At 27.3% G+C, this 23,045-nt stretch overlaps 1 protein-coding gene across 1 annotated transcript in view; it reads right to left on the bottom strand.

The window, feature by feature from the left end:
* The window catches only part of LOC143242312 (alpha-2-macroglobulin-like protein 1), a 77,690-nt gene that overhangs the window by 34,042 nt on the left and 20,603 nt on the right, over positions 1-23,045 (bottom strand). Inside the window, exons 12-17 of the mRNA XM_076485673.1 lie at positions 9,913-10,128; positions 5,947-6,261; positions 3,615-3,764; positions 2,982-3,081; positions 2,170-2,255; positions 85-184 (exon numbers count right to left, since the gene is read on the bottom strand). Of these exons, the coding sequence (XP_076341788.1) occupies positions 85-184; positions 2,170-2,255; positions 2,982-3,081; positions 3,615-3,764; positions 5,947-6,261; positions 9,913-10,128 (967 nt within the window). The remainder of the gene's footprint in view (positions 1-84; positions 185-2,169; positions 2,256-2,981; positions 3,082-3,614; positions 3,765-5,946; positions 6,262-9,912; positions 10,129-23,045) is intronic.

Here is a 23,045-nt window from a genome sequence, read left to right on the forward strand (position 1 = left end):
TTACTTTTAGTTGTTAAGCTTGTAGGACAATCACCACATACCACGAACAAACTTCATGTGAAATAACACAACACCAGAACCTACCAGGAGCACAGAGGTTGTTGTTACTACGCTGATAATATTCTCCCGGCTTGCAGGGTCTGGTTTCAAGAGTAAGGTCAGAGATAACTACTAGACCCGCCTCCTGAGAATGTAAACAAACTATGATCAAGTGTACCACAGAACATACAACATAAACTATGATCAAGTGTACCACAGAACATACAAAACATTTTCCATTGCTAAAAATTAAGTTAAATTTCACCTTTCTATTTTTTCATCCCAAAAACAAAACACAAATAGAATGTTTTATTGTAACTATCCACATTTTATAACACGTACAAAATACAATCATCTGAGGGATAATGGAAACACCCAATAAGTCACACAGTGCCTCAGCTCCAAGTCTCAAGAGTTATGTATCACATTATACACTGTAGTTGAAGAAAAACATTTTGATGTTCTGATAAACAAAAATTGCTCAAGTTACCTAAACAGTGTATTGTAGCCAGCAGTAGGGATATTAGGATTTTAAGTTGCATCTGCAGATACAATGAATACAAGATAATAGATATTTTTTTTAATGTATAGATCACTTGTAAGGTCACATTTAGAGTGCTATGTACAGTTTTGGGATATCTTCCTCAAAAAAAGACGTTGAATGGTTCGAAAATGTTCAGAGAAAAGCCACTAAGATGACAACAGTGACGATTGTCTTAGGAGGGGAGACTAAAATATCTGAACTTATATCTCTGGAGAGGGGGTTCAGAGGGGATTTGATTGAGGTGTTAATGATTATTAAGGGTATTAATAATATAGATCCATCAAACGTTTGTGTGGTTAGCTGTGAAAACAACAGGGCATCACATAATGTAACATGAATATTACGTGTGCACACATTACACGATCACGTAATGTAACATGAATATTATGTTTACACGCGATCACGTATCGTAACGTGAATATTACGTATGCACACATTACACGATCACGTATCATAACGTGAATATTACGTGTGCACACATTACACGATCGCGTAATGTAACGTGAATATTACATGTACACACATTACACGTTCACGTAATGTAACGTGAATATTACGTGTATGCACATTACACGTTCACGTAATGTAACATGAATATTACATGTATGCACATTACAAAATCACATAATGCAATGTGAATATTACGTGTATGCACATTACACAATCACGTAATGTAATGTGAATATTACATGTAAACACATTACTCCAGCAAGTGAGTCATACAGTATTTTTATATTCCCTTTAAAACAGAGCAGTAAGCCTTATTTTATATATTCCCTTTAAAACAGAGCAGTAAGCCTTATTTTATATATTCCCTTTAAACAGAGCAGTAAGCCTTATTTTATATATTCCCTTTAAAACAGAGCAGTAAGCCTTATTTTATATATTCCCTTTAAAACAGAGCAGTAAGCCTTATTTTAATGTTGACAACAGTTTATCAATGTATTATTGTGCAATATTAGTTGTTTAGATGACCATAGATCCATATTAGATCATACAGTCTTAGTAATATTCATAGCATGAGTTTCTTGTAGGTTAAACCACAGTTTCAAAAATTTTCATTGGCCATGCTTCTCCCAGGTATTATTTTAACACATATGCCAAGTGTTTGGAATCACAAATCTTGTTCCTGAGGAAATGATATAATGTGCCTATCAGTAGTCAGGATACCATCTATTTAACGTAGATTTCTAAGAATACTGGCCAAGATGCAGCCCACATTTATAAGGGTTCATAAACATACTTTCTGTTGAGATAAAGTGTCACGTCATGCACTCTATTACACTTTGACTTCTAGAATGTTTGTCGCATCGCATTTCCATCCTGAGATTTATCAATCTACTGCTGAAAAAAGTATGAATGCCTGTATTTTTAAAGAAATTATTGCAGCGTGGCACTACCTGATTGGTTGGCTAACAGCCAATCACAGTGTATATTATCAACATTTCACTATATTCTGACACAATTCATTTGCTTACAATAAAAAGAGAGTAATCCAATAATATTTGGATTTTAATAACCATTCCTATAATTATAATAATTTACAATTCTAAGAAGTTCAACATGAACAGTTATGGTGAGTTTACCTCAAAGGCTTGGATAGCATCTACATATTCAGAAGGAGAGAGTTTCTGATACGATCCTGACAACCTTCTTTCACCAACAGTTTCGCCTACAGAAGTAAACTATCTTCTATCAGTGGACAGAAGATGTTCTGTCAAATTCTAACAATTTCATAAAAATACAACAAAGTAGCAAAGTTCAAAATCACAAAAGTCTAAAGCTAATTATAATAACTTAGTAACACACAAAATCAGCAGAGCTAACCATCCATGTTCAATTTTTTCTTTTTATTTGGATATTTACGACTCCATCAAGTTAAGAACTTGTTCTACAAAACCAACAAAATAATGGTATTAATTTTCTCAAGAAGCATGTTTAAACATTTGTAAGTCACAAATCACCTTTATTAATAGTATTAATTTTGTCAAGAAGCATGTTTAAACATTTGTAAGTCACAGATCACCTTTATTAATAGTATTAATTTTGTCAAGAAGCATGTTTAAACATTTGTAAGTCACAGATCACCTTTATTAATGGTATTAATTTTGTCAAGAAGTATGTTTAGACATTTGTAAGTCACAGATCACCTTTATTAATAGTATAAATTTTGTCAAGAAGCATGTTTAAACATTTGTAAGTCACAGATCACCTTTATTAATGGTATTAATTTTGTCAAGAAGCATGTTTAGACATTTGTAAGTCACAGATCACCTTTGTTAATGGTATTCATTTTGTCAAGAAGCATGTTTAAACATTTGCAAGTCACAAATCACCTTTATTAATAGTATTAATTTTGTCAAGAAGCATGTTTAAACATTTGTAAGTCACATATCACCTTTATTCTTTCCTATATTTTGACAATACGTGTATCCTGAAGTGGTCTGCCGAGGGTAATGGTAGCCAGAAATGTCGTACGACTTTAAAGTACTGAATATCTGCAAGATGGAGAAACAGTAGTACATAAAATACCTGACTTTATACGTAATGTTTCCTGGCCAAAAGGCCCAAACAACAGATAGATTACATTACTCATAAAGAGGAAATTATATGTCACAGAATGGCTTCATAATTTATTAAACATACTTTATTATCTTAACAATGTGGAAAATATAAAAGTAATGGCTTTGATGAGAACAATGACCCATCTAAAACAATTGTAAATATACAGTTAAACCTTTTAATGTCACGTTATACACACTACCTACCTACGTCTGGATATAGACAAACTTTTGAACACACAGAAAAACTGAACATACATGGGTATCCTTCTAATAATCAGCACCTCTAATACACACTGTCAGCATGTTTAATGGTTTATCATAACAAAGACACTTTATTATATATCAAGTTTATATAACAATAATGCACACACAACACCAAACAGTGTTATTAATAGATCAAAATGATGAAAACTGATGATAAAAAACTCGTATCATCAGCTAAGAAACAAACATATAACCCCAATCACCTGTTCTTCACTGAGTTGTTTATCTTTTTTCAGCAAGTGGACACTTTTATCTACAGCACCAACTCCACAAAGTGACAGTGGACTGGCCGTTAGCTTGATTGCTGTTGAGCTCCCTGGACTGACTGTTGTTTTTTGAAACTCGAGACCAACCTGGTTCAAAGTTTGTAAACAGAGAAATGGGTTAAAAATATTATTCCTTGTACTTGTAGATGCATTAAAATACATACACATAAGGTTTTGAGGCTGACTGCTGTAATCAAATTTAACTTTTTGTGTAACTTTTAAACTGGAGATTACAACAGAATCACTTCTTGTTTCTTATAGTTGGAAGTTCTGAAAAAAAAAGAAGCGAAAGTAACACCACAACATGTGAAACCAAACTGAATTAAACTACTGTTGAACAGAATGACAACACCACAACATGTGAAACCAAAATAAATTAAACTACTGTTGAACAGAATGACAACACCACAACATGTGAAACCAAAATAAATTAAACTACTGTTGAACAGAATGACAACACCACAACATGAGAAACCAAAATAAATTAAACTACTGTTGAACAGAATGACAACACCACAACATGTGAAACCAAAATAAACTAAACTACTGTTGAACAGAATGACAACACCACAACATGAGAAACCAAACTAAATTAAACTACTGTTGAACAGAATGACAACACCACAACATGTGAAACCAAAATAAATTAAACTACTGTTGAACAGAATGACAACACCACAACATGTGAAACCAAAATAAATTAAACTACTGTTGAACAGAATGACAACACCACAACATGTGAAACCAAAATAAATTAAACTACTGTTGAACAGAATGACAACACCACAACATGAGAAACCAAACTAAATTAAACTACTGTTGAACAGAATGACAACACCACAACATGAGAAACCAAACTAAATTAAACTACTGTTGAACAGAATGACAACACCACAACATGAAAAACCAAACTAAATTAAACTACTGTTGAACAGAATGACAACACCACAACATGTGAAACCAAACTGAATTAAATTACTGTTGAACAGAATGACAACACCACAACTTGTGAAACCAAACTGAATTAAACTACTGTTGAACAGAATGACAACACCACAACATGTGAAACCAAACTGAATTAAACTACTGTTGAACAGAATGACAACACCACAACATGTGAAACCAAAATAAATTAAACTACTGTTGAACAGAATGACAACACCACAACATGAGAAACCAAACTAAATTAAACTACTGTTGAACAGAATGACAACACCACAACATGTGAAACCAAACTGAATTAAACTACTGTTGAACAGAATGACAACACCACAACTTGTGAAACCAAACTGAATTAAACTACTGTTGAACAGAATGACAACACCACAACATGTGAAACCAAACTGAATTAAACTACTGTTGAACAGAATGACAGCACCACAACATGTGAAACCAAACTGAATTAAACTACTGTTGAACAGAATGACAACACCACAACATGTGAAACCAAACTGAATTAAACTACTGTTGAACAGAATGACAACACCACAACTTGTGAAACCAAACTGAATTAAACTACTGTTGAACAGAATGACAACACCACAACATGAGAAACCAAACTAAATTAAACTACTGTTAAACAGAATCACAACACCACAACATGTGAAACCAAACTGAATTAAACTACTGTTGAACAGAATGACAACACCACAACATGTGAAACCAAACTGAATTAAACTACTGTTAAACAGAATCACAACACCACAACATGTGAAACCAAACTGAATTAAACTACTGTTGAACAGAATGACAACACCACAACATGTGAAACCAAACTGAATTAAACTACTGTTGAACAGAATGACATATTTCAAAGTATGCTATGTTGAAGAAGTTAATAAACCAGATTCAGATACTTTTGAAAGTTAGGTAGGGTTAATATACGGTTCAGGATCACCTGATGAAAACAATAACCTTCGAGTCCCAAAAGACTGATCTACAAGGACCTATTACAAATGTATCACACCATTTAGGGCTCGGATTATCTTGGAAAAACATTTCATGTTATTCGAGTCTAAAGACTTCCACAATAAATAATAAAAAAGGAACTCTGTCAAAGTGTTTAGCAAGTTATATTAAAAGGCATAATTTCCGTGCAATATGAGATTCTAACAAATTAACACAAATAAAATGTATATGTATTATCACGTGTAATTCGATACAACAGATCGGTGTATGTAACTGGATTTATATACTTCTTTTGAAATAACTACCAACTAAAAATTCTCTTATAGCAACCAACAATTTAGTCTAAGTAATTTTCTTTCACCTTGTTTTTTAAACACTTCTTGACTGCAAATTCTACTGAGTCTGCAACAGTTTCACCGTCCTCTCTAACATAGTAAACCAAAAGACGAGCGATAGGGGCCATGGAAGGTTGCGGGGTAAAAGGTATTGAAGCTTGACCAACGTATGGAGGAACAGTTATAAGGTTACCCCAGGTTTGATTGTTCTTCAACTTCAAACAAATAGCACTTGAATCTTGAGGAAGGTATGTGTCATCAGTGACTGAATTCTGGTCATTCTCTACAAGAGATTCTTTTGTATGATGTCCTTGAGTAATAATCCTGCCTTGTACCATAACCTAAGTGTATGGTAAAACACATCTGATTAGTTAGAAGACTTAAGATGTCAACTTCTTAACCACTTGTTTAGCCTTTATTCAGACAATGGCATTAGCAAAATAAATTTATACATGATGCAAAGAATTTGTAACTTAGAATCTTTCTGATATTTCTTTGAGATTAGTAACATTTTTAACTTATTCTTTATAGTAATTCCTAAGAAATTATTACAAACACTATTTTTCCTACAAAACAAGGAATAGAGCTAGAATTTTCTAGGGTTACCAATCCTGTGTACTAGTATGTTTCCTCACATCCAAAGATTCTTGAGATTGTAATAACCTTTCCTGGAACAAGTTGCTGTCACTGATATCCTCTGATTTCTTTTTCAAACTGGTAATACTTGAACAGATTAGATTCAAATTTTTAATCAATTTAGTTTCTTGATTAAACTTTATTAAGAGTTAAAATGAAAGCTGAACAACCCTTCTTTATGTGTTCATACAATAAAGAAACAGTTTTAATAACAAAAGCACTTGTGCAAATCTTAAAAGTTTAAATAATTTTATATGTTTGCATTTGTGTCTAATCATTTAATTTGTATGAAAAGAGCAGATAGTTCAATTACTTGTCATATTAGAAAATGTAACATGGAAATAAAATATTCAGAATCCTGGCCATTATTCCAGAGTTTATCTCCTAGAATCCCAAAGTCCTGTGATCCAGAAATAGTTTCAGTACTACAGTACCCAGAGAAATCTAGTAATGTGAATGTTGAGGTACATCAGTGTAAAGTTCTAAACAAGACAGATTTGATCAGAAATAGTGATGTGAAAAACAAAAAGATTTCTGATAAATCGAATTTATCTACAACTAACAACTGTATATGTACTGGATAAGTAAAACGTACATGTAGCATCAACTGTAGTACAATAACAACTATATGTAGTACAAAGATATGTGAAATAAGTAAACTATATGTAGTACAAAGATATGTGAAATAAGTAAACTACATGTAGTACAAAGATATGTGAAATAAGTAAACTACATGCAAGATGTCAAACATGCTTGATGACAAGTTTATACAATGGTGACTGGATAATTAAAAGTAGAAAACATTAAATATACACAAAGTTTCAGATAGAATATAATGAAGAGTACATATTAAAGACACACCTTATAGTGGAATGTGATTTATCAAAAACACACCTGATAGTGGAATGTAATTTATCAAAAACACACCTGATAGTGGAATGTGATTTATCAAAAACACCCCTGATAGTGGAATGTAATTTATGAAAAACACACCTGATAGTGGAATGTGATTTATGAAAAACACACCTGATAGTGGAATGTGATTTATCAAAAACACCCCTGATAGTGGAATGTAATTTATGAAAAACACACCTGATAGTGGAATGTGATTTATGAAAAACACACCTTATGGTCGAATGTGATTTATCAAAACACACCTGATAGTGGAATGTGATTTATCAAAAACACCTCTGATAGTGGAATGTGATTTATCAAAAACACCTCTGATAGTGGAATGTGATTTATCAAAAACACCTCTGATAGTGGAATGTGATTTATCAAAAACACCTCTGATAGTGGAATGTGATTTATGAAAACACACCTGATAGTGGAATGTGATTTATGAAAACACACCTGATAGTGGAATGTGATTTATCAAAAACACCCCTGATAGTGGAATGTAATTTATGAAAAACACACCTGATAGTGGAATGTGATTTATGAAAAACACACCTGATAGTGGAATGTGATTTATGAAAAACACACCTGATAGTGGAATGTGATTTATGAAAAGCACACCTGATAGTGAAATGTGATTTATCAAAAACACACCTGATAGTGGAATGTGATTTATCAAAAACACACCTGATAGTGGAATGTGATTTATCAAAAACACACCTGATAGTGGAATGTGATTTATCAAAAACACGCCTGATAGTGGAATGTGATTTATCAAAAACACACCTTATGGTCGAATGTGATTTATCAAAAACACACATTATGGTCGAATGTGATTTATCAAAAACACACCTTATGGTCGAATGTGATTTATCAAAACACACCTGATAGTGGAATGTGATTTATCAAAACACACCTGATAGTGGAATGTGATTTATGAAAAACACACCTGATAGTGAAATGTGATTTATGAAAAACACACCTGATAGTGGAATGTGATTTATCAAAAACACACCTTATGGTCAAATGTGATTTATCAAAACACACCTAATAGTGGAATGTGATTTATGAAAAACACACCTGATAGTGGAATGTGATTTACGAAAAACACACCTGATAGTGGAATGTGATTTATGAAAAACACACCTGATAGTGGAATGTGATTTATGAAAAACACACCTGATAGTGGAATGTGATTTATGAAAAGCACACCTGATAGTGGAATGTGATTTATCAAAAACACACCTGATAGTGGAATGTGATTTATCAAAAACACACCTGATAGTGGAATGTGATTTATCAAAAACACGCCTGATAGTGGAATGTGATTTATCAAAAACACACCTTATGGTCGAATGTGATTTATCAAAAACACACATTATGGTCGAATGTGATTTATCAAAAACACACCTTATGGTCGAATGTGATTTATCAAAACACACCTGATAGTGGAATGTGATTTATCAAAACACACCTGATAGTGGAATGTGATTTATCAAAAACACCTCTGATAGTGGAATGTGATTTATCAAAAACACCTCTGATAGTGGAATGTGATTTATCAAAAACACCTCTGATAGTGGAATGTGATTTATCAAAAACACCTCTGATAGTGGAATGTGATTTAACAAAAAACACCTCTGATAGTGGAATGTGATTTATCAAAAACACCTCTGATAGTGGAATGTGATTTATCAAAAACACCTCTGATAGTGGAATGTGATTTATGAAAAACACACCTGATAGTGGAATGTGATTTATCAAAAACACACCTGATAGTGGAATGTGATTTATGAAAAACACACCTGATAGTAGAATGTGATTTATCAAAAACACACTTGACAGTGGAATGTAGTTTATCAAAAACACACCTGATAGTGGAATGTGATTTATCAGAAACACACCTGATAGTGTAATGTGATTTATCAAAAACATACCTGATAGTGGAATGTAATTTACGAAAAACACACCTGATAGTGGAATGTGATTTATGAAAAACACCCCTGATAGTGGAATGTGATTTATGGAAAACACCTTGATAGTGGAATGTAATTTATCAAAAACACACCTGATAATGGAATGTGATTTATGAAAAACACACCTGATAATGGAATGTGATTTATGAAAAACACACCTGTGGAATGTGATTTATGAAAAACACACCTGATAGTGAAATGTGATTTATGAAAAACACACCTGATAGTGGAATGTGATTTATCAAAAACACACCTTATGGTCAAATGTGATTTATCAAAACACACCTAATAGTGGAATGTGATTTATGAAAAACACACCTGATAGTGGAATGTGATTTACGAAAAACACACCTGATAGTGGAATGTGATTTACGAAAAACACCCCTGATAGTGGAATGTGATTTACGAAAAACACCCCTGATAGTGGAATGTGATTTATCAAAAACACATCTTATGGTCGAATGTGATTTATTAAAAACACACCTGATAGTGGAATGTGATGTTTTGGTCCTCTTTAAAAGTGTACAAAACCTTTGCATCATAAGGAACCCCACACTCAATGTCCACTTTTGATGGTTCGATCTGTATGTGACTACCAGTGGGTGAATACCAGGACCGAACGTGAATTGTACGGCTCGGTTGGCGTAGTGACGGTCGTTCATCGTCATTCTCTTCTCTAGCATATGCTGTAGCCGTAACCTTCAAGAGATAAAACAAATATTAAATTGGATATTAATTAAAGAGACAGATGCCAGTTAATGTGCATCATAACATTCAACATAATATCAAAACCAATAACAAGACAAAAGGTATCTGATCACCTAGAGACCATAAAAGTGAATACACACAACAACACAGCAAAATGAAAAAAACAACCATAAACAGGTAATGCTGAATATAAGAATCATATGTTAACCTACAGACAAAAACACCAATACAAAATTTATAAAATAAAATAAAACAAACTGATGTAGGTGTAAAATACAAAACACAAACTGGTGAAAGTACAAAATGCTAAAAACAAACTGGCGAAAGTATAAAATACTGAAACCAAACTAATGAAAGTATAAAATACTAAACACAAACTAGTGAAAGTATAAAATACTAAAAACAAACTGGTGAAAGTATAAAATACTAAAACCAAACTGGTGAAAGTATAAAGTACTAAAAACAAACTGGTGAAAGTATAAAATACTAAAAACAAACTGATGAAAATATAAAATACTAAAAACAAACTGGTGAAAGTATAAAATACTAAAAAGAAACTGGTGAAAGTATAAAATACTAAAAACAAACTGGTGAAAGTATAAAATACTAAAAAGAAACTGGTGAAAGTATAAAATACTAAAAACAAAGTGATGAAAGTATAAAATACTAAAAACAAACTGGTGAAAGTATAAAATACTAAAAAAAAACTGGTGAAAGTATAAAATACTAAAAACAAACTGGTGAAAGCATAAAATACTAAAAACAAACTGATGAAAGTATAAAATACTAAAAACAAACTGGTGAAAGTATAAAATACTAAAAACAAACTGGTGAAAGCATAAAATACTAAAACAAACTGATGAAAGTATAAAATACTAAAAAAAAACTGGTGAAAGTATAAAATACTAAAAACAAACTGGTGAAAGCATAAAATACTAAAAACAAACTGATGAAAGTATAAAATACTAAAAACAAACTGGTGAAAGTATAAAATACTAAAAACAAACTGGTGAAAGTATAAAATACTAAAAACAAACTGGTGAAAGTATAAAATACTAAAACAAACTGGTGAAAGTATAAAATACTAAAACAAACTGGTGAAAGTATAAAATACTAAAACCAAACTGGTGAAAGTATAAAATACTAAAACAAACTGGTGAAAGTATAAAATACTAAAAAAAAAACTGGTGAAAGTATAAAATACTAAAAAAAAAAACTGGTGAAAGTATAAAATACTAAAAACAAACTGGTGAAAGTATAAAATACTAAAACAAACTGGTGAAAGTATAAAATACTAAAAAAACTGGTGAAAGTATAAAATACTAAAAAAAAACTGGTGAAAGTATAAAATACTAAAAACAAACTGATGAAAGTATAAAATACTAAAAACAAACTGGTGAAAGTATAAAATACTAAAAGAAACTGGTGAAAGTATAAAATACTAAAACAAACTGGTGAAAGTATAAAATACTAAAACAAACTGGTGAAAGTATAAAATACTAAAACAAACTGATGAAAGTATAAAATACTAAAACAAACTGATGAAAGTATAAAATACTAAAACAAACTGATGAAACTATAAAATACTAAAACAAACTGGTGAAAGTATAAAATACTAAAACAAACTGATGAAAGTATAAAATACTAAAAAAAACTGGTGAAAGTATAAAATACTAAAAAAAAACTGGTGAAAGTATAAAATACTAAAACAAACTGGTGAAAGTATAAAATACTAAAAGAAACTGGTGAAAGTATAAAATACTAAAAAACTGGTGAAAGTATAAAATACTAAAACAAACTGATGAAAGTATAAAATACTAAAAACAAACTGGTGAAAGTATAAAATACTAAAACAAACTGATGAAAGTATAAAATACTAAAACAAACTGATGAAAGTATAAAATACTAAAAACAAACTGGTGAAAGTATAAAATACTAAAAAAAACTGGTGAAAGTATAAAATACTAAAACAAACTGGTGAAAGTATAAAATACTAAAACAAACTGGTGAAAGTATAAAATACTAAAAGAAACTGGTGAAAGTATAAAATACTAAAACAAACTGGTGAAAGTATAAAATACTAAAACAAACTGATGAAAGTATAAAATACTAAAACAAACTGATGAAAGTATAAAATACTAAAACAAACTGATGAAAGTATAAAATACTAAAACAAACTGGTGAAAGTATAAAATACTAAAAACAAACTGGTGAAAGTATAAAATACTAAAAACAAACTGGTGAAAGTATAAAATACTAAAACAAACTGGTGAAAGTATAAAATACTAAAACAAACTGGTGAAAGTATAAAATACTAAAACAAACTGATGAAAGTATAAAATACTAAAACAAACTGATGAAAGTATAAAATACTAAAAACAAACTGATGAAAGTATAAAATACTAAAACAAACTGGTGAAAGTATAAAATACTAAAAACAAACTGGTGAAAGTATAAAATACTAAAACAAACTGGTGAAAGTATAAAATACTAAAACAAACTGGTGAAAGTATAAAATACTAAAACAAACTGATGAAAGTATAAAATACTAAAACAAACTGGGGAAAGTATAAAATACTAAAACAAACTGATGAAAGTATAAAATACTAAAAACAAACTGGTGAAAGTATAAAATACTAAAAAACAAACTGGTGAAAGTATAAAATACTAAAAACAAACTGGTGAAAGTATAAAATACTAAAAACAAACTGGTGAAAGTATAAAATACTAAAACAAACTGGTGAAAGTATAAAATACTAAAACAAACTGATGAAAGTATAAAATACTAAAAACAAACTGATGAAAGTATAAAATACTAAAACAAACTGATGAAAGTATAAAATACTAAAAAAACAAACTGGTGAAAGTATAAAATACTAAAACAAACTGGTGAAAGTATAAAATACTAAAAACAAACTGGTGAAAGTATAAAATACTAAAACAAACTGGTGAAAGTATAAAATACTAAAACAAACTGGTGAAAGTATAAAATACTAAAACAAACTGATGAAAGTATAAAATACTAAAAACAAACTGATGAAAGTATAAAATACTAAAACAAACTGGTGAAAGTATAAAATACTAAAAACAAACTGGTGAAAGTATAAAATACTAAAACAAACTGGTGAAAGTATAAAATACTAAAACAAACTGGTGAAAGTATAAAATACTAAAACAAACTGGTGAAAGTATAAAATACTAAAACAAACTGGTGAAAGTATAAAATACTAAAACAAACTGATGAAAGTATAAAATACTAAAACAAACTGGTGAAAGTATAAAATACTAAAAAACAAACTGATGAAAGTATAAAATACTAAAAACAAACTGATGAAAGTATAAAATACTAAAAACAAACTGGTGAAAGTATAAAATACTAAAAACAAACTGGTGAAAGTATAAAATACTAAAACAAACTGGTGAAACTATAAAATACTAAAACAAACTGATGAAAGTATAAAATACTAAAACAAACTGATGAAAGTATAAAATACTAAAACAAACTGATGAAAGTATAAAATACTAAAACAAACTGGTGAAAGTATAAAATACTAAAACAAACTGATGAAAGTATAAAATACTAAAACAAACTGGTGAAAGTATAAAATACTAAAACAAACTGATGAAAGTATAAAATACTAAAACAAACTGATGAAAGTATAAAATACTAAAAAACAAACTGGTGAAAGTATAAAATACTAAAAACAAACTGGTGAAAGTATAAAATACTAAAAACAAACTGGTGAAACTATAAAATACTAAAAACAAACTGATGAAAGTATAAAATACTAAAAACAAACTGATGAAAGTATAAAATACTAAAAACAAACTGATGAAAGTATAAAATACTAAAAACAAACTGGTGAAAGTATAAAATACTAAAACAAACTGATGAAAGTATAAAATACTAAAACAAACTGGTGAAAGTATAAAATACTAAAACAAACTGGTGAAAGTATAAAATACTAAAAACAAACTGGTGAAAGTATAAAATACTAAAACAAACTGGTGAAAGTATAAAATACTAAAACAAACTGATGAAAGTATAAAATACTAAAACAAACTGGTGAAAGTATAAAATACTAAAACAAACTGGTGAAAGTATAAAATACTAAAACAAACTGGTGAAAGTATAAAATACTAAAACAAACTGGTGAAAGTATAAAATACTAAAACAAACTGGTGAAAGTATAAAATACTAAAACAAACTGATGAAAGTATAAAATACTAAAACAAACTGATGAAAGTATAAAATACTAAAAACAAACTGATGAAAGTATAAAATACTAAAAACAAACTGATGAAAGTATAAAATACTAAAAACAAACTGATGAAAGTATAAAATACTAAAAACAAACTGATGAAAGTATAAAATACTAAAAACAAACTGGTGAAAGTATAAAATACTAAAACAAACTGATGAAAGTATAAAATACTAAAAAACAAACTGATGAAAGTATAAAATACTAAAACAAACTGGTGAAAGTATAAAATACTAAAACAAACTGGTGAAAGTATAAAATACTAAAAACAAACTGGTGAAAGTATAAAATACTAAAACAAACTGGTGAAAGTATAAAATACTAAAAACAAACTGGTGAAAGTATAAAATACTAAAAACAAACTGGTGAAAGTATAAAATACTAAAAACAAACTGATGAAAGTATAAAATACTAAAACAAACTGGTGAAAGTATAAAATACTAAAAACAAACTGATGAAAGTATAAAATACTAAAAACAAACTGATGAAAGTATAAAATACTAAAAACAAACTGGTGAAAGTATAAAATACTAAAAAAAAACTGGTGAAAGTATAAAATACTAAAAAAAAACTGGTGAAAGTATAAAATATTAAAAACAAACTGGTGAAAGTATAAAATACTAAAAACAAACTGGTGAAAGTATAAAATACTAAAAAGAAACTGGTGAAAGTATAAAATACTAAAAAAACAAACTGGTGAAAGTATAAAATACTAAAACAAACTGGTGAAAGTATAAAATACTAAAACAAACTGGTGAAAGTATAAAATACTAAAAACAAACTGATGAAAGTATAAAATACTAAAACAAACTGGTGAAAGTATAAAATACTAAAAACAAACTGGTGAAAGTATAAAATACTAAAAACAAACTGTTGAAAGTATAAATTACTAAAAACAAACTGGTGAAAGTATAAAATACTAAAAACAAACTGATGAAAGTATAAAATACTAAAAACAAACTAGGGAAAGTATAAAATACTAAAAAGAAACTGATTAAAGTATAAAATACTAAAACAAACTGTTGAAAGTATAAAATACTAAAACAAACTGGTGAAAGTATAAAATACTAAAAACAAACTGGTGAAAGTATAAAATACTAAAAACAAACTGATGAAAGTATAAAATACTAAAAAGAAACTGATGAAAGTATAAAATACTAAAAACAAACTGATGAAAGTATAAAATACTAAAAACAAACTGGTGAAAGTATAAAATACTAAAAACAAACTGATGAAAGTATAAAATACTAAAAACAAACTGGTGAAAGTATAAAATACTAAAACAAACTGGTGAAAGTATAAAATACTAAAACAAACTGATGAAAGTATAAAATACTAAAACAAACTGGTGAAAGTATAAAATACTAAAACAAACTGGTGAAAGTATAAAATACTAAAACAAACTGATGAAAGTATAAAAGACTAAAAACAAACTGATGAAAGTATAAAATACTAAAAACAAACTGGTGAAAGTATAAAATACTAAAAACAAACTGGGAAAGTATAAAATACTAAAAAGAAACTGATGAAAGTATAAAATACTAAAAACAAACTGATGAAAGTATAAAATACTAAAAACAAACTGATGAAAGTATAAAATACTAAAAACAAACTAATAAAAGTATAAAATACTAAAAACAAACTGGGAAAGTATAAAATACTAAAAAGAAACTGGTGAAAGTATAAAATACTAAAAACAAACTGGTGAAAGTATAAAATACTAAAAACAAACTGTTGAAAGTATAAAATACTAAAAACAAACTGATGAAAGTATAAAATACTAAAAACAAACTGGTGAAAGTATAAAATACTAAAAAGAAACTGGTGAAAGTATAAAATACTAAAAAGAAACTGGTGAAAGTATAAAATACTAAAACAAACTGGTGAAAGTATAAAATACTAAAAAACAAACTGGTGAAAGTATAAAATACTAAAAACAAACTGGTGAAAGTATAAAATACTAAAACAAACTGGTGAAAGTATAAAATACTAAAACAAACTGGTGAAAGTATAAAATACTAAAACAAACTTATGAAAGTATAAAATACTAAAAACAAACTGGTGAAAGTATAAAATACTAAAAGAAACTGGTGAAAGTATAAAATACTAAAAGAAACTGGTGAAAGTATAAAATACTAAAACAAACTGGTGAAAGTATAAAATACTAAAACAAACTGGTGAAAGTATAAAATACTAAAACAAACTGATGAAAGTATAAAATACTAAAACAAACTGGTGAAAGTATAAAATACTAAAAGAAACTGGTGAAAGTATAAAATACTAAAAAGAAACTGGTGAAAGTATAAAATACTAAAAGAAACTGGTGAAAGTATAAAATACTAAAACAAACTGATGAAAGTATAAAATACTAAAACAAACTGGTGAAAGTATAAAATACTAAAAAACAAACTGGTGAAAGTATAAAATACTAAAAACAAACTGGTGAAAGTATAAAATACTAAAACAAACTGGTGAAAGTATAAAATACTAAAAGAAACTGGTGAAAGTATAAAATACTAAAAAGAAACTGGTGAAAGTATAAAATACTAAAAACAAACTGTTGAAAGTATAAAATACTAAAAACAAACTGTTGAAAGTATAAAATACTAAAAACAAACTGATCAAAGCATAAAATACTAAAAACAAACTGGTGAAAGTATAAAATACTAAAAACAAACTGATGAAAGTATAAAATACTAAAAAGAAACTGGTGAAAGTATAAAATACTAAAAACAAACTGGTGAAAGTATAAAATACTAAAAAAAAACTGGTGAAAGTATAAAATACTAAAACAAACTGGTGAAAGTATAAAATACTAAAAAGAAACTGATGAAAGTATAAAATACTAAAAAGAAACTGATGAAAGTATAAAATACTAAAAAGAAACTGATGAAAGTATAAAATACTAAAAACAAACTGGTGAAAGTATAAAATACTAAAAACAAACTGGTGAAACTATAAAATACTAAAACAAACTGGTGAAAGTATAAAATACTAAAAACAAACTGATGAAAGTATAAAATACTAAAAACAAACTGGTGAAAGTATAAAATACTAAAAACAAACTGATGAAAGTATAAAATACTAAAAACAAACTGGTGAAGGTATAAAATACCAAAAACAAACTGGTGAAAGTATAAAATACTAAAAACAAACTGGTGAAAGTATAAAATACTAAAAACAAACTGATGAAAGTATAAAATACTAAAAACAAACTGGTGAAGGTATAAAATACTAAATACAAACTGGTGAAAGTATAAAATACTAAAAACAAACTGGTGAAACTATAAAATACTAAAAACAAACTGGTGAAACTATAAAATACTAAAAACAAACTGATGAAAGTATAAAATACTAAAAACAAACTGATGAAAGTATAAAATACTAAAAACAAACTGATGAAAGTATAAAATACTAAAAGAAACTGGTGAAAGTATAAAATACTAAAACAAACTGGTGAAAGTATAAAATACTAAAAACAAACTGATGAAAGTATAAAATACTAAAAACAAACTGGTGAAAGTATAAAATACTAAAAACAAACTGATGAAAGTATAAAATACTAAAAACAAACTGGTGAAAGTATAAAATACTAAAACAAACTGATGAAAGTATAAAATACTAAAAACAAACTGGTGAAAGTATAAAATACTAAAAACAAACTGGTGAAAGTATAAAATACTAAAAACAAACTGATGAAAGTATAAAAGACTAAAAACAAACTGATGAAAGTATAAAATACTAAAAACAAACTGGTGAAAGTATAAAATACTAAAAACAAACTGGTGAAAGTATAAAATACTAAAAAGAAACTGATGAAAGGATAAAATACTAAAAACAAACTGCTGAAAGAATAAAATACTAAAAAGAAACTGATGAAAGTATAAAATACTAAAAACAAACTGGTGAAACTATAAAACACTAAAAACAAACTGATGAAAGTATAAAATACTAAAAACAAACTGATGAAAGCATAAAATACTAAAAACAAACTGGTGAAAGTATAAAACACTAAAAACAAACTGATGAAAGTATAAAATACTAAAAAGAAACTGGTGAAACTATAAAACACTAAAAACAAACTGGTGAAAGTATAAAATACTAAAAACAAACTGATGAAAGTAAAAAATACTAAAAAGAAACTGGTGAAAGTATAAAATACTAAAAACAAACTGGTGAAAGTATAAAATACTAAAAACAAACTGGTGAAAGTATAAAATACTAAAAACAAACTGATGAAAGTATAAAATACTAAAAAGAAACTGGTGAAAGTATAAAATACTAAAAACAAACTGGTGAAAGTATAAAATACTAAAAACAAACTGATGAAAGTATAAAATACTAAAAAGAAACTGGTGAAAGTATAAAATACTAAAAACAAACTGGTGAAAGTATAAAATACTAAAAACAAACTGGTGAAAGTATAAAATAGTAAAAAGAAACTGGTGAAAGTATAAAATACTAAAAAGAAACTGGTGAAAGTATAAAATACTAAAAAAAAACTGGTGAAAGTATAAAATACTAAAAAGAAACTGGTGAAAGTATAAAATACTAAAAACAAACTGGTGAAAGTATAAAATACTAAAAAGAAACTGGTGAAAGTATAAAATACTAAAACAAACTGGTGAAAGTATAAAATACTAAAAACAAACTGATGAAAGTATAAAATACTAAAAAGAAACTGGTGAAAGTATAAAACACTAAAAACAAACTGGTGAAAGTATAAAATACTAAAAACAAACTGGTGAAAGTATAAAATACTAAAACAAACTGGTGAAAGTATAAAATACTAAAAGCAAACTGGTGAAAGTATAAAATACTAAAAACAAACTGGTGAAAGTATAAAATACTAAAAAACAAACTGGTGAAAGTATAAAATACTAAAACAAACTGGTGAAAGTATAAAATACTAAAAACAAACTGGGAAAGTATAAAATACTAAAACAAACTGGTGAAGGTATAAAATACCAAAAACAAACTGGTGAAAGTATAAAATACTAAAACAAACTGGTGAAAGTATAAAATACTAAAACAAACTGGTGAAAGTATAAAATACTAAAAACAAACTGATGAAAGTATAAAATACTAAAAAGAAACTGGTGAAAGTATAAAATACTAAAAAGAAACTGGTGAAAGTATAAAATACTAAAAACAAACTGGTGAAAGTATAAAATACTAAAAACAAACTGGTGAAAGTATAAAATACTAAAAACAAACTGATGAAAGTATAAAATACTAAAACAAACTGGTGAAAGTATAAAATACTAAAAGAAACTGGTGAAAGTATAAAATACTAAAAAAGAAACTGGTGAAAGTATAAAATACTAAAACAAACTGGTGAAAGTATAAAATACTAAAACAAACTGATGAAAGTATAAAATACTAAAAAAAACTGGTGAAAGTATAAAATACTAAAAACAAACTGGTGAAAGTATAAAATACTAAAAACAAACTGATGAAAGTATAAAATACTAAAAAGAAACTGGTGAAAGTATAAAACACTAAAAACAAACTGGTGAAAGTATAAAATACTAAAAACAAACTGGTGAAAGTATAAAATACTAAAAACAAACTGGTGAAAGTATAAAATACTAAAAACAAACTGGTGAAAGTATAAAATACTAAAAACAAACTGATGAAAGTATAAAATACTAAAAACAAACTGGTGAAAGTATAAAATACTAAAAACAAACTGGGGAAAGTATAAAATACTAAAAACAAACTGGTGAAAGTATAAAATACTAAAACAAACTGGTGAAAGTATAAAATACTAAAACAAACTGGTGAAAGTATAAAATACTAAAAACAAACTGGGAAAGTATAAAATACTAAAACAAACTGGGAAAGTATAAAATACTAAAACAAACTGATGAAAGTATAAAATACTAAAACAAACTGGTGAAAGTATAAAATACTAAAACAAACTGGTGAAAGTATAAAATACTAAAAACAAACTGGGGAAAGTATAAAATACTAAAACAAACTGATGAAAGTATAAAATACTAAAAAAAAAACTGGTGAAAGTATAAAATACTAAAACAAACTGGTGAAAGTATAAAATACTAAAAACAAACTGATGAAAGTATAAAATACTAAAAACAAACTGATGAAAGTATAAAATACTAAAAACAAACTGATGAAAGTATAAAATACTAAAAACAAACTGATGAAAGTATAAAATACTAAAAACAAACTGATGAAAGTATAAAATACTAAAAACAAACTGGTGAAAGGATAAAATACTAAAAAGAAACTGATGAAAGGATAAAATACTAAAAACAAACTGGTGAAAGTATAAAATACTAAAACAAACTGGGAAAGTATAAAATACTAAAAACAAACTGATGAAAGTATAAAATACTAAAACAAACTGGTGAAAGTATAAAATACTAAAACAAACTGGTGAAAGTATAAAATACTAAAACAAACTGATGAAAGTATAAAAGACTAAAACAAACTGATGAAAGTATAAAATACTAAAACAAACTGGTGAAAGTATAAAATACTAAAAACAAACTGGTGAAAGTATAAAATACTAAAACAAACTGGTGAAAGTATAAAATACTAAAACAAACTGGTGAAAGTATAAAATACTAAAAACAAACTGGTGAAAGTATAAAATACTAAAAACAAACTGATGAAAGTATAAAATACTAAAAACAAACTGATGAAAGTATAAAAGACTAAAAACAAACTGATGAAAGTATAAAATACTAAAAACAAACTGGTGAAAGTATAAAATACTAAAAACAAACTGGTGAAAGTATAAAGTACTAAAAACAAACTGGTGAAAGTATAAAATACTAAAAACAAACTGGTGAAAGTATAAAATACTAAAAACAAACTGGTGAAAGTATAAAACACTAAAAAGAAACTGATGAAAGTATAAAATGCTAAAAACAAACTGATGAAAGTATAAAATACTAAAAACAAACTGATGAAAGTATAAAATACTAAAAACAAACTGATGAAAGTATAAAATACTAAAAACAAACTGATGAAAGTATAAAATACTAAAAACAAACTGATGAAAGTATAAAATACTAAAAACAAACTGATGAAAGTATAAAATACTAAAAACAAACTGGTGAAAGGATAAAATACTAAAAAGAAACTGATGAAAGGATAAAATACTAAAAACAAACTGCTGAAAGAATAAAATACTAAAAAGAAACTGATGAAAGTATAAAATACTAAAAACAAACTGGTGAAACTATAAAACACTAAAAACAAACTGATGAAAGTATAAAATACTAAAAACAAACTGATGAAAGCATAAAACACTAAAAACAAACTGGTGAAAGTATAAAACACTAAAAACAAACTGATGAAAGCATAAAACACTAAAAACAAACTGGTGAAAGTATAAAACACTAAAAACAAACTGATGAAAGCATAAAACACTAAAAACAAACTGGTGAAAGTATAAAACACTAAAAACAAACTGATGAAAGTATAAAATACTAAAAAGAAACTGGTGAAAGTATAAAATACTAAAAACAAACTGGTGAAAGTATAAAATACTAAAAGAAACTGGTGAAAGTATAAAATACTAAAAAGAAACTGGTGAAAGTATAAAATACTAAAAACAAACTGATGAAAGTATAAAATACTAAAAAGAAACTGGTGAAAGTATAAAATACTAAAAACACACTGGTGAAAGTATAAAATACTAAAAAGAAACTGGTGAAAGTATAAAATACTAAAAGAAACTGGTGAAAGTATAAAATACTAAAACAAACTGGTGAAAGTATAAAATACTAAAACAAACTGGTGAAAGTATAAAATACTAAAAACAAACTGGTGAAAGTATAAAATACTAAAAACAAACTGGTGAAAGTATAAAATACTAAAACAAACTGGTGAAAGTATAAAATACTAAAACAAACTGATGAAAGTATAAAATACTAAAAAGAAACTGGTGAAAGTATAAAACACTAAAACAAACTGGTGAAAGTATAAAATACTAAAAGAAACTGGTGAAAGTATAAAATACTAAAACAAACTGGTGAAAGTATAAAATACTAAAAACAAACTGGTGAAAGTATAAAATACTAAAAACAAACTGATGAAAGTATAAAATACTAAAACAAACTGGGAAAGTATAAAATACTAAAACAAACTGGTGAAAGTATAAAATACTAAAAACAAACTGGTGAAAGTATAAAATACTAAAAACAAACTGGTGAAAGTATAAAATACTAAAACAAACTGGGAAAGTATAAAATACTAAAACAAACTGGTGAAAGTATAAAATACTAAAACAAACTGGTGAAAGTATAAAATACTAAAAGAAACTGATGAAAGTATAAAATACTAAAACAAACTGGTGAAAGTATAAAATACTAAAAACAAACTGGTGAAAGTAGAAAATACTAAAACAAACTGGTGAAAGTATAAAATACTAAAACAAACTGGTGAAAGTATAAAATACTAAAAGAAACTGATGAAAGTATAAAATACTAAAAAACAAACTGGTGAAAGTATAAAATACTAAAAACAAACTGGTGAAAGTATAAAATACTAAAACAAACTGGTGAAAGTATAAAATACTAAAACAAACTGGTGAAAGTATAAAATACTAAAAAAGAAACTGATGAAAGTATAAAATACTAAAACAAACTGGTGAAAGTATAAAATACTAAA

The sequence above is a fragment of the Tachypleus tridentatus genome, unplaced genomic scaffold (assembly GCF_004210375.1).
Source record: "Tachypleus tridentatus isolate NWPU-2018 unplaced genomic scaffold, ASM421037v1 Hic_cluster_2, whole genome shotgun sequence".
Classification (NCBI taxonomy): Eukaryota; Metazoa; Arthropoda; class Merostomata; order Xiphosura; family Limulidae; genus Tachypleus; species Tachypleus tridentatus.